General features: G+C 43.8%; 1 protein-coding gene across 4 annotated transcripts in view; it reads right to left on the bottom strand.

Annotated features, from left to right (window-relative positions):
* Nucleotides 1-11,609, bottom strand: part of ECA3 (endoplasmic reticulum-type calcium-transporting ATPase 3) — a 193,159-nt gene extending 181,550 nt beyond the window's left edge. For 3 of the 4 annotated variants that reach the window (XM_087697631.1, XM_087697627.1, XM_087697629.1), the window contains exon 1: nucleotides 11,288-11,608. In XM_087697631.1, coding sequence (XP_087553757.1) covers nucleotides 11,288-11,320 — 33 coding nt within the window. In that variant the 5' untranslated portion in view covers nucleotides 11,321-11,608. Of the gene's footprint in view, nucleotides 1-11,287 lie in introns of all 4 variants that reach the window. The other variant, XM_087697630.1, reaches the window with a different exon arrangement.
* Between the last annotated feature and the right edge of the window lie 1,772 nt (nucleotides 11,610-13,381).

The raw sequence follows: 13,381 nt of genomic DNA, 5'->3' as shown, positions 1-13,381 counted from the left end.
CAGAAAAAGTTAAGCAAAAGTTACACGATTCATTGGTGAGTACTCCATCTTTTCCTTCAGCTTTTACATCTCATGGTCAATTTGATCTTGGTGAATAATTGTTTTCATCACTTGCATTTAATGGAAAAAAAGGAACCTAACTCATTCCCACTACTACACAAATGACAAATCCATTTAATCTTCGACCCATGCCACCGACTAGTTCCTGTGAGAGTGCGCTGCGGAAGAGGGAATACGAACACGGAGGGAGAGAGAGAGAGAGAAAGCAGAAAATAAGGAAGAGAAATCTGCACTGACTGAAATGAATGCTGAATACAAACGGGAAGGCGGAAGGAGACTGATCAGTCCCTGCACGTAGCCCACAGCGTCAGTGAGGGCACCAGATCAGGCTAATGATGATAGCAGCACCACCACGGGAGAGCAGGAGTGTCGGAATTTGCAAGAAGACAAGTGATCAAGTGGGGAGGGGGGCTGCCTATAAATAAGCAAAAGGACAAACCCTAACCCTAACCCTAAAATGGGTGCAAACCCTAAAAATGCCCTAAAATGGGCGCCCCACATCAGTGACCAAAAAAGTGGCCGGGCAGCCAATGGCTGCCCACTAAAAGAGGCCAAAAAGAAATACACATCCTAAGACAGCCAGTCGAGAGTGACTAGCCTCCCCCATCATAGCACATGACAAACATGTCAGAGCTCCTAATGTCCTCGCCTGACTCAGACTGAGGCTCACAGGCAGGAGATGACAAGGCATGACAAACATGACTGCTAACACCCCCTCTCACATCCTGGATGTGGCTGAAGGCCAAGGGAGAAACGGATCCTGGGGTGGCAAGAGGAATGCCAAGGTCGATGAAGTCCGTCGATGTAGACTACCACTGAAGAAGCTCCTCACGATCCTTGGAATCCCCCTCTAAAACACTAGGGGCCAGGGAATCCACAGCCGCATCACCGAGATCATCCCCCGCTAAAAGGGATGGGGGGTACGAGGGAACCACCGGAGGAGAAAGTGGGGGATGGGAAGGAACCTATGGAATAGAAGGTGCACAAGAGGGAACGGGTGTAGCAATAGACTGCCTCGGAGGACCCTGCATCAAAGAAGGGGAATGGAGCTTGTAAAGCCCGCTCTCCTGCCAACCTGTAGATAAGACAGCTCCTGTAAAAGAATCCCCAATAACAACGGCATGCTCGGTGAAGATCACTCGTGTACCAAGCCTCGTAAGGCCATAAACTGAGAGGAGGGGAAGGCCCAAATCCGGAACATGTAGGGCCTGTGAAAAGGAGCTCGAAGGTCGGTCGGTAAACAAAGGCAATGTGCCAACACCACTAATAGGCACCGAGAAAATGTCACCAATAGTGACTAAACCCTCTGATGGACAGAGATCCTGTAACAAATCACCTCGGGGAGTCAAATGACTCGAAGCACCACTGTCCACTAACCAAGGCTGCGCAGAAGACACTGCAGCCACGGAAGAAGGATCCTCCTCCAAAGCATGGATATGAAGGAACACTGACTCATGGGTAACAGCTGGTGTAGAGGTAGAAGAAGGCTCTGATGTAGATCCACCCTTCGCTCCCGGACGAAGGTGAGGGTACTTCTTCCAGCATTTCTCCTTGGGATGTGTCCCTTTCCCACAGTGTGGGCACTTCAGTCTCTCTGAATCTGAGTCAGAGCCTGAAGAATTGTCCTTCTTCTTAGCCTTTGACTTCTTCTTCTTCTTCTGTCCTCCCGAACCTGCAACAAAGGCTCTAGTGGAGTCGAATCCACTAGCACTGACCTCTCTGAGTCGCTCGTCATGCTCCAAGACAAGCGGGGATAGCTCCTCCCATAGAAGCTTCTCACGGGTCCTTGATGTAAGAAGGCTGGTGTAGAAGACATCAAACCGAGGCGATGGCAGCTGAGTCAAAAGAATCATAGCCATGTCTTCAGAAGATATCGTCCGACCGAGGGATGCAAGCTCATCCCTCATATCTTGTAATCTATTGGTGTGGTCCTTCATGGAAGGACTATCATCACTAGCGAGCATCCGCAACTTGTTTTCGAGAGATATCCAGTGGGCAAACGTCTTCTGTTGATAGAGAGACGCGAGCTTTCTCCACACGTCTGCTGCAATCTTCAACTTGTGAACATGAACAAGGACAGAATCCTGCAAACTCAGAAAGAGGAAAGATCTGGCTCTAGAATTGAGCCGATCCCATAAGGCTGCACGATCCATAGATGTCCCATCTGTGGGATCCACCTTAGGCCGGGGAATAGGAACAGAAACAAGCTCCCAAAGATCGAAGGAGTCCAAGATACACTCCACCGTGCAGGACCATAGAGAAAAGTTGGAGCCATCCAACCAGTCCTCTTTGGGAAGCCAAGGAAGTACGGGTACCTATACAGGGGGTACCAAAGGCTGCATCTTCGGCCCACTGGAAGGGGCTTGCCGAGATACATGAATAGAAGGGGGACGGGAAAGAGGAATAGACTCCGGACGACGGTCCTCGTGATAGAAATCACACCTCCGTTCAGATGAGTGTCGAGACAAAAAGCTCGTCATCTAAGTCATCAAAGCCCGTAAACTGATGAGAAGACATCTTCCAATCTGCAAAACACCAAACACCAAAGAAAACTTTGCCGATGCCGAATAATGACCAGCAGTATGGTCACCAATCACCAAAACGCAGGCGGTGAAGGCCTACAGACACCTGGAGCTGCAAAACGCAAGGTTGTCTGATGAATAGCACCAAGACAAAAGCCGCCAGCACCAAAACGCAGCCTGGGAATAGGGCGCCAGCAAGAAAAGAGCCGCCTGGAGATTGAACGACAGCCAGAACAGCAAGGCCCAGGCTGGAGGAGTGTCCCCCAGCTGTAGGAGTGGCCTCCCTGACTAAAAACGCAAGCAAGAAGGGGTGGTTGATGACGTGGCAGCCTGTGGAGGGGGCGCCTACAGCAAACGCAAGGATTTGTGACCTCCTGGAAGAGCCGCCTTGGTTGTTGGGGATGAGGCCAGCAGCAAACGCAAAGATTTGGGTGTTCTTCCACGTAAATCTCAGCTCCGTGTACTCTCCTTCGGCTCTGATACCATGTGAGAGTGCGTTGCGGAAGAGGGAATACGAACACGGAGGGGGAGAGAGAGAGAGAGAGAGCAGAAAATAAGGAAGAGAAATCTGCATTGACTGAAATGAATGCTGAATACAAACGGGAAGGCGGAAGGAGACTAATCAGTCCCTGCACGCAGCCCACAGCATCAGTGAGGGCACCAGATCAGGCTGATGATGATGGCAGCACCACCACGGGGGAGGAGTGTCGGAATCTGCAAGAAGACAAGTGATCAAGTGGGGAGGGGGGCTGCCTATAAATAGGCAAAAGGACAAACCCTAACCCTAACCCTAAAATGGGTGCAAACCCTAAAAATGCCCTAAAATGGGCGCCCCACATCAGTGACCAAAAAAGTGGCCGAGCAGCCAGTGGCTGCCCACTAAAAGAGGCCAAAAAGAAATACACATCCTAAGACAGCCAGTCGAGAGTGACTAGCCTCCCCCATCATAACACATGACAGATATGTCAAATCCTAATGTCCTCATCTGACTTAGACTGAGGCTCACAGGCAGGAGATGACAAGGCATGACAAACATGACTGCTAACAGTTCCGTTGCACCTTCCTTTCAACCTCCATTAAGTGCACCTTTCATGTCTTCACACATCACTCCGAGGGGTCTTTCATCCTTAGGCACAATCTTAAGACCTCACCTTTTCCTTAGGCAGGTGGTGTCTCCATGATGGAGGTTTATCCTCCTGTACACACACTTTCGGGTTTTTCACAACCTAGAAATGCCACCCAACCACCATCACCGAGTATGAATCAATTGACATTACCTAGTGGGCCTTCTGGTCATTTTGTTGTGCCCCAGTCGATAGTTGGGCAGTGCTTACGTGTGCTAGTGCCTCCACCTCCCCAAGCACTTTACAGAAACATTCATGTTCTAGTGCCTCTGCATCAATCCGCACCCATTGCACATTTTCAGCCTATTTATGCCTACCCACCTTCTCCTACTTATCCCCCTCCACCTCAACCAAACATGCCTTTAATGACAAGACTCATTTTAGCAGGTCAAACTTTACTAGTTAGTCAAATCTAATAAGACATATCTTTAATTCACAGAACCTATGGGATATTGTACAAGGGTTGGAACCCCAACTTAATCCCGCACTTGTTCCATACAAGGTTATTTGCTCATGGAGGGCTAGAAATTTGCTATTGTCGAGCTAATGCAAGGTTTATTACATGAATTTCATTCACAACTTCAGCCTTTTGACTTGGCATCCGAGCGTTGGGCACAGTTGACTGATTGCCATGCGGCTCACAATAGGACCCATCACATCAATTTGGATCATGAGCTCCAAAACTTTAAAATCACCGACCAAGATGACTTGAAAGTCAAGTTGGTTGAGTATCAACGCCTTCTCGTCGAGTTCTCTACCACAGGGGCTTTCAAATCCTCAAACGATCAGGTCACATTGTTTCTTAATAAGTTGCAGAGGAAATACTTCCATTTTGTGCAGTAGGTGATCTCACAACCCACTAAGCCCACATTCTATGAATTTGAGTATCAACTATTGTGTTACACGAGGGTGTTTGATCAATTTCATAGTATGACCACTATAGAGGGGGCTCTCATTACTGCTTCTCAAAAGTGGTAGCAAGGAAAGGGTAAACAAAATCAAAACTCCACAAACATAACCAAAATCAAAATCAAAATCACACTAGTAAGACCCAAGGAAACTCCCAGTCATCTCCAGAACCTGGGTGGCAAAATGTACCAAAGAAAAATGGGTATTGTCAACGCTATCAAAAGGCTAGCCACTTTGACAACGAGTGTCAATCAAAGGCAAGAGGCACGGCACCAAAAGCTAAGACTCAAAAACCCCCCTCCTCAGTGGGGCAATCCCCAATAGGGGAGACACAGTGGTGGCAACCCCCAACAAGGGCAATGGCGAGGCCAAACCCACGCTACCACCAGTCAGCCATCACATTCGACAACGTTCTCAATGCCAGAGAGCTTGTTTGATTAGTCTACAAAGGCCCACATCATCTCTGTAGAGACATTTGAGGATACGAGTCTCGTCTACATCTATGAGTTGCCTCTTGACAAGGTGACTATAGAGGCCCAATCATCACAGCCAAGTACTTTAGCCACTCTGCAAATTGTAAACAATGGACCCACTCATCATATAATCCCCATCAAGGAGATCTTCATTTCCCAAGCTCCCGCAATTGGGAGAGTTTGAGTTGGGAACAACTCCTTGGTTAAGATTCACGCTCACGATCGCGTCAGTTTTGCCACTGACCAAGGTCTAGATCGCGCTATGTTGGATGATATATAGTATATCCCCTAGCTTGGGATGAACTTGTTATCCATTCAACAACTTTGTCGGTTGGGACAAGCGGTCTTCTTTATAGCGACCACAATCGAGGTCCTCAACTCATAAACCGGTTTAGTGATTGCTCACGGTGAGGTACAACCTAGTGGCTTGTACCACATGACATACTTTCTTTCCAAGCCAACAGCCAAGGGAACTCAAATCCACAGCTTCCAAGTTTTAACCATTGCATGGAAGCCTACAAGCACTAAACATCTTTGGTATTTTCACTTGAGACATCTTGGATACAACTCTCTTTATGAGTTGTCACAATGGTTTGGATTGGCTTTAGTTTGAGTTGAATGGTTTTTTGTACTTCCTGTTGACCTTATTGAGCTTCTATGGATCTTCTATTGTCTTCTGTATGCTTCTATGTTAAGTGCTCTATTTTATGGATGTTTAACTTGGGAGAGTTTTCTAATCTTGGAAATGGAATAATATTAGCTTGAAAGAGTTCGAATTTCACTCATCGCTACTATGGGAATCACTTTTACTTAACTGTTGAAGAATTGAAGTGGTAGTGATAGTAATGAGTCTTGAGAGGTAACTGTGGTATCTCTGGTGTCTCTTCATATCAGACATACCTCTTAGGAGGTGTATCCACGACCATGAGAGAATTATTGAGTGTGATTCTTTGTTATTCTCATGTCCTATTGAGAGAGAGCATATGTAAGAGAGAAAGTGTATGAGAGAGAGCCAATTTCTGTGAAGAAACATTGCATCTACATGAGAGAAATTGAGAGAAATGCTCAATCTTGAATGGAATTCATCACATAGTATTCATATTTCATCATCATCAGTCCTTCTTTGATGGTTTCTATGAAGAATATATTGAATTTTTGTTGCGATAAATCCGTGGGAGATTCATAAGCTGCATACAAAATTCCTTTGTTTCTAGTATTCTTTTTCCTTCCTATGGTTTCTAGAGCATAAAGAATAGGCTTGTTGGTGAGACAAGATAGATTTTCTTGTAGTAGTTTCCCCATTTTCTTGGTGTTTCTCTTAGGGCTCCATCTGCCCAGCTTGCACCTCATGCATCATTTTACATTGTTATTTACAACTGATTACAAAGCGCATTTTGATCCGATTAGTTGGCAAGAGGCTCTTCAACACCCCTAATGGCAAGAGGTCGTGGAGCTAGAGAGCATTGACCAAAATGAGACTTGGACCTTCGTGAATCGTTCAAGCCACAAGAAAGTCATCAGGACGAAGTGGATTTTTAGGACTAAGCTAAAGGCTAATGTAACTTTAGACAAGTACAAGGCTCGCCTTGCAATGCAACGGTTTTAACAGAAGCAAGGCATTGACCATGAAAAGACCTTTGCTCCTATTGCACAATTGACATCATTTTGTTTGTTGGTTGCACTCGCCACTCACTATGGTTGGCCGATCTATCAGATGGATGTCAAAAGTGCCTTGGTTGCCAATATCTCACTACACCTAGGATGTCATATTGGATTGCATATCTCTGTGTTTTGAGATATTTGTAGTGTACCTATTTTTATGGCCTGACTTATGGTTCTAGTTTATGTTTACAAGGGCACATTGACTCTAACTAGACAGGAGATCTTGACACCCGACATTCCCACGGTGGCTACCTCTTTACCTTGGGCGCCACATCCATCTCTTGGGCCTGTCATAAGCAGGAGACATTGGTAGCTTCCATGGTCAAGGTTGAGTATAGAGCTCTCTTTGATGGTACCACAGAGGCTATCTACTTGAGGAGCTTAGTGGCACCGCTTTAGTTTCAATGCAACTCTTCTATTGTTGTCTACTACGACAACCAAAGTGCCATTGCCCTCACAAACAATTCAAACATCACACCATAGATGTGGCACTTAAAACTACACTTCCACTTCACTAGAGAGCAAGTTGAGCTAGGCACCATTCGCCTAGAGTTTGTGCCTTCATTAGATAACTTTGCAGACATATTGATCAAGGTAGTCAATCGGCTAATACTTCAGTATTTGTTACCGATGATCAACTTGGGTAGACTCTCTCCTACTTCTTCAATATTGACAGGGGAAGAGTAATTCCCCAGCTTTCCCTTCCAATTTGAGAGGGGACAACTTTCTTCTCTTGGTGGTGACAAGATGTTATTTACAATTACTTTTTCAAACATTGTGTATACCAAATACTATAAATGTTCACTACTTATACTTTGTATCTTCATCCGCATCATCAAGATGACATGATTGTAAAAGGACGCTTCGGTAAGTAAATAATTCATTTGCGAGGGCATTGTTCAAGTCGTGGCACCGTTCCATAGCATTTTGCATGAGCATAATCACACCTACATTGCCTCTTGGATAACTCTAGTGCATTGGAATTCTATTCTTATAAACATGCATTTGTATGCATTTATCCATTTTAATCTTTTTAAGTAGTCGACTCTGGATCCACCATATTGGTGCCATTGCACATGGCAGTCTCCAACGCAATCTCCCTTGCTTACTTAGCTTTGCTAGTTTGCTTTTCACACATCTTTTTTGCCTCTCCACATACCCATCATATTTGCTTCACACATCCTTAGCCTATTTCTTCATTATTGACACCTAGTAGTAGTAGGGTTAGCTTGCCTGTTTTGTGAATGTCTTCGGTCCTAACCAATATTCTCCCGGCCGTCAATTACTTAATCAACCGCAAGCCACCATTTTTGAAACAAACAATTACCCAAAAAGGGAGAAAAAAAGTTCATTGTGGTTCCATCCACCTGTGCAGGACTTGGTAGGCCATTGGGCAGCCGACATGCACCCTTTGTCCAATGCCCTTGGCCTCTCTGTGATGACCACTTGGACTCCCTTGGTAAGATTACCATCACCTCTGTAGCTTTGGTAGGCCATTGGGCAGCTGACGTGTCCAATGCCCTAGCTACTTTGGGTGGGACACCTTGGGGTACAAACAAAAAGAAACAAAACTTTGGATTGGTCTTCCTTTCTAGCCCAATTTTTAGGCTTGAGAGGGGATCTTGAGCTAAAATATGCATTACATGCTTAATTAGCTTCTTAAACAGCCCCAAAAATAATAAATTCATTCAAAATAGGGAGAGGTTCAAGGTCCCAAAACTTTCTATAAATAGGTAGGCTGCCCTCCATTCAGCCCAATCTCGTTTTTGCAAGTATCAGGCCTTCTAGCTTCACTACCCATACCCCGTTCATAGAGAACATCCCAGCCAAGGCTGCCCAACCTTGTCTACATCCATCTGGGGCCTGTTTCCAAGCTTCATCGTGCAGTCCAACCTCTCACAGCTGCTGCCCAGCCACGACTTCTGTTGTTGTCCACTCATCTGCTGTTGCCAGCTGCCACATGGCGCATTTGCTGCTGCAATTATACCTGCTGGCTGCCACCCTGCCCAAATGCCTACAGAATTTCCTGCATTTGCAGCAGCAGGCTGCTGTACACGCTGCCACATCATCATCATGATCTGTGTTGGCAGCAGCAAGCTGCCATACAGGCTGCCACATCATCATCCTAATCTCGTTTTCACTGCAGGCTGCCACATCGTCAGCTGACTGCTGCATTATTTATTTTTCTTTCTCCTCTGTTTTCAAAGAAGGGAAAGGCCCTCCTCTACTACTTTCTCATGCAAGTGATGTGGTCATACCTCATAGCTCTCCAGTGCCAAAGAGGAAGTGTGAGAGGGTGGTGAGATGGGGCCGATGAGCCTCATCTATACAAGTAAGGTATATAGGTATATAGGATCTAGAGAGGGACTTTTAACGCATTCACTAAAGTCTGGCAAGTTCGAAATCCTAGAGCTAGAAGTCACATCCAAGCTCATGATGGGTTGTTTCTTGACAAAGAGCAAGCTTTGCTCCTAGTCCAAGCTTACATGAAGGGACACTTTGCCAACTAGCCAAAGGCGAGGAATCCATGGTCACATATGCTACTACAAGGCATTGTTGACAAAAGTAGAGAGTTGCTATGGTTCTTCTCTATTTTCAAGCGCTAGTATAATTGACATTGACAACAGGTTCTCTCTAAGTCACCTTAGTGGCAGCTTGATCACCCATTGCTTGGGTATCCATGGTCCTATTCTGATGGTCTTTGTTGTATCAAATCACCCATGATCTAAGAGCAAGTGTTAGCAAATTAATTGGCCCATTGTGAGATGGGCACAGGGGATTATTTTAGGCATTTTTCTAGCATTTCCTTTTGTGGTTATTGGCATTAATGGTCAACCAGCATTTTATGATTATTTTATTGCTAGCTGACCTAATGCATTTTGGGCATTATTTTATGCCTATTTATTTGGGCTCCCTCCTCCTTAGTGACTTGTTCACTTGCAATCTACCAAAGCAAGTCCTATTGGCGAGAGGGAGCCGGTGCCAATGTTTACACAGCCACTGACTCACTATTGTCTCATGTTTGGTATATGGATTCCATTTCCAAGCATATCTCTGAGTCCTTTTTTTATCGTGTTCCTTTGTTCTTGTGTTTCCTCTCTTCTCTCTTGTGTTGTGCAATCTATTATAGTAGCCTTCTACAATTCCATCACCGCACCCACTTCTAACATCCTCCTCACTATGTTGATGATAGTGTATTTGCTTTGGTTATCCACTAGGATCTCTTACACTTCCTTTTAGTGCTTATGTGTTCATGTGTTTGTTTTGCACCATGAGAAACGAATCACCTACTTAATGGCCACACTCAATTTGCTTGAAGAAAAAATCAATAGGAAAATGCACTCTACCTCAAAAGGACTGGTTAATGTCTCAACATCTCAAATAATCTCCATTGAGAGCTACTATTTTTTCATCACATTGTCTCGCACCATGTTACATTAGGACAAGTTGAGAGCTTAACTAGATGGCATATGCAGCCAAACACAATCTTTGCACTCCAATTCATGGCTAATGCATTATATCTAATATTATGGCGGGAGTCTTAGAAGGGGTGGAATAAAGTTGGATGCAGCCTCAACCACTCGCATCTTCTTAACCTTCATAAGCTTGGTGCAACTTTCTTTGTTCTTATCCGTAGAAAAGAAGGTTTCTTGATATTTTATGTTATCAATTGGAAGCACTTATACACTGTGGTGTGTTTAGCAAATTAGACCATATGTCAAAGCTATGCAAAGTATCATTCACTCTCACAAATCATGCGAAGATGTATGAATACACCTATGCTTGCCCCAAATGCTGAATACGACAAAAAGTGGACCTTAAATTCTGACAAGTCTAACAGTCAGAATTCCAGAGATCTCAGCCATCCATACAGAGGTGTCATTGCTATGGAAAATTCTAGATATAACAAACCCGTGTGGCTTCCGATTATGAGCAGTGCAAAGTGTCAATCATTGTGAAATGATAGAGCAGGCCTGACAACTTCAAACACGATTTTTAACAGCAAACCAGAAGCACTTCATGGTTGACAGCTGGAAAAGATTTCCATGCTCTACACTGACGGTAATGTAAAGCATTCACACTTGGATTTTATTGGGTTGATTGCAACAACAAAACAAATTGTCCAGGTTAGAGAAACACACGTGCCTATTGCCTGCGCTGCTTTCAATGACAATTCCTGATTTCTATACTTTCCCTCATATCCCGACTGCTGGCTTGCTTCTTCTTCTCCTTCTTACAAGTCATGATATGAAAGATGCAAATTCTCTCCTTTTAATGGCTTTCCTTGCGTAGCTGGTTACCATGCTTCCTCCTTACAAGCATATCAAGGCGAGTCATAATATGAAAGATGCAGATTCTATACTTATGACGGATTTCCTTGTGTAGCTGGATGCTAGCGTGCTTGATTGTTCGAACTCCCATTTTTTAAAAAGAAGTCATAAATATGAAAAATGCAAATCCCGCGACATGAGCACGAGCTGTCTATGGGACTTGAGACAATGCACAAGGCATACGGAAGAAAGGATCTGAGGCAAACCTCCGGGACAGATCTGGCATATGCATCCTCCATCTCCTCTGCGGGAGCTTGACGTGTGTGAAGCTCCGGCGAGGAAAGGCGAGTCTCTCCGGTGGGCGCAGCTGCCTCCTCGCTCTACCTCCAAAAAGACCAAGAAAGAGGGACGAGTGATGTGATCTACCTTCTCCTTCGGACGTGCATGATGAGAGCGAAGATGATGATGACGATGGTGTATCGGGAGAGATCTCGTATACGAGCAGCACTCATCTAGTGCGTGCTAGACCCGCCCCACGCAAGTCCACCGCATGACACCACTCTTACATGGTGTGTGTCACCCCATCGGCATGTTTATTATAGCTCAATTGCATCAAATCCATATAAGGAGCCCTACATGAGTAGCAACCTACTGCATCGATCCTTCGCGATTTGTATTAATCAAAGTGATGTCACTAGAGCTTTTGTACATCATTAGATTCACCATTGTTAACATTGTATTTCTATTGAGGCATCTCAATATGATCACAGGAACGTTTGTATGTCATTTTGTTTACCATTGCTAAGACTGCTTTTCTATTAAGGGATCTCACTGTTCGCAACCTACAACACTGCCTTCTATTGATTTTGGGGTTATTAATTTGATAAGGATTCGCACCGAACACTCATAACAACTAACTCAAGGTTTGGTCCCCTTTTTAGGATATCCACCCAATGTGACCAACTAGGATGAAATCCAGTAGAACCCATTCATCACACACTCTCTCTTCCAGTTCAACTAGTCAGTCCTAGCAACAGAGAGCATGTGATGTACAAGAGTGCATGTAAGATTTGTTCGTCTGCACAAATGTTGGTTGAGGACCTACTCAAATGAGGTTGATGGTCATCTCATCCAATTGCATAATAATCATGTTGTACAAGAATGACTCCATCAAAACATCCATACCATCATAATTGTTGGATTGGGATCATATCTACCTAACAATGGATGGACCATGGTACAATCCACATTATTGAGTATGTATCTTCTACTACAAAGTGTCTTCTGATTATACACCCTTAGGAGCTCAGTCACATTTTGCTTCTCCAAACAAGATTGCTAACAAATTAGTTGTTGCCACATCAAAAGTTATCCATAAGCTCTCACTCCTTCAACATCCATATGTGTACTATAAATTAACTTTACACCCATGCACACACACATATAGTATATTTATATGTTCTATAATGATGTAAATAGATGTATTTTGCAATACTGTAAGATGCTTATCAACATTTGAATGCAGATAGGTGAACCCTCTATAATGAATTCATTGCATATGGTAGCTTCATCCAATCTAGCTACTCTATTAGTGATGCACATAAAACATTGCAATGCATACTCTTACGAGTAATGCCAAAAAAAACCATTTGTATGATGTTTAGGTCAAGAGGAAAGATCCCAAGAAAAATAAACAATAAACATGTAAGAGTTGTTAGAAATTGTGATCATAACTAGAGAGTTTAAAAGGAAAGGAAATTATGTGTTAGATAGGTCAAACAGATATATAAATACTTCAAGACCTTGAGACTGAAGCTAATTTACACCAATGAAACCACAACTATGAACCACCAAAGTCATTTTATCATTCAAATAGTATCTTGAGTTACCAAATGAACATCATGTTTCTCAATAAGGGACTTCCAAATGCAAAAATTGAAACCTCCCTTATGTGGGATGAGTTATTGCCCTTGTCATGGCCAATGAATTGGTTGGATATACTAGAGTGATAGGCCACTACTTATCACTACAAGATTGTAATACCTAGTACTATATGCAAATAGTACCACTACATCATATGTGTAAAAGCAAGAAGCTCTTGCCTTGGACCATGTCATTGTACTAATGCTTTAGGCAAGTCCCTTCATTGGCCCTTGTTATCTCAATTACTAATTATGCTATATGGCAATGAAAAAGGGCAAACCTTTGTAAACAAAGGATATATTTTCTATCCAAACCCTTAGCTATATGCTTTTTAGAGAACCCCAAAAGAATGTTATCAATCTCATGCATACCCAAGTAAATACTTGCACTCCTTAGTTGAATCAACATGAAAAATTGTTTACATAGTCTATTTGGAA

This window comes from Lygodium microphyllum, chromosome 17 (genome assembly GCF_053477565.2).
Source record: "Lygodium microphyllum isolate KBCC chromosome 17, Lygodium_microphyllum_v1.1.10, whole genome shotgun sequence".
NCBI lineage: Eukaryota > Viridiplantae > Streptophyta > Polypodiopsida > Schizaeales > Lygodiaceae > Lygodium > Lygodium microphyllum.
This window is presented reverse-complemented; position numbering and strand designations above follow the sequence as displayed.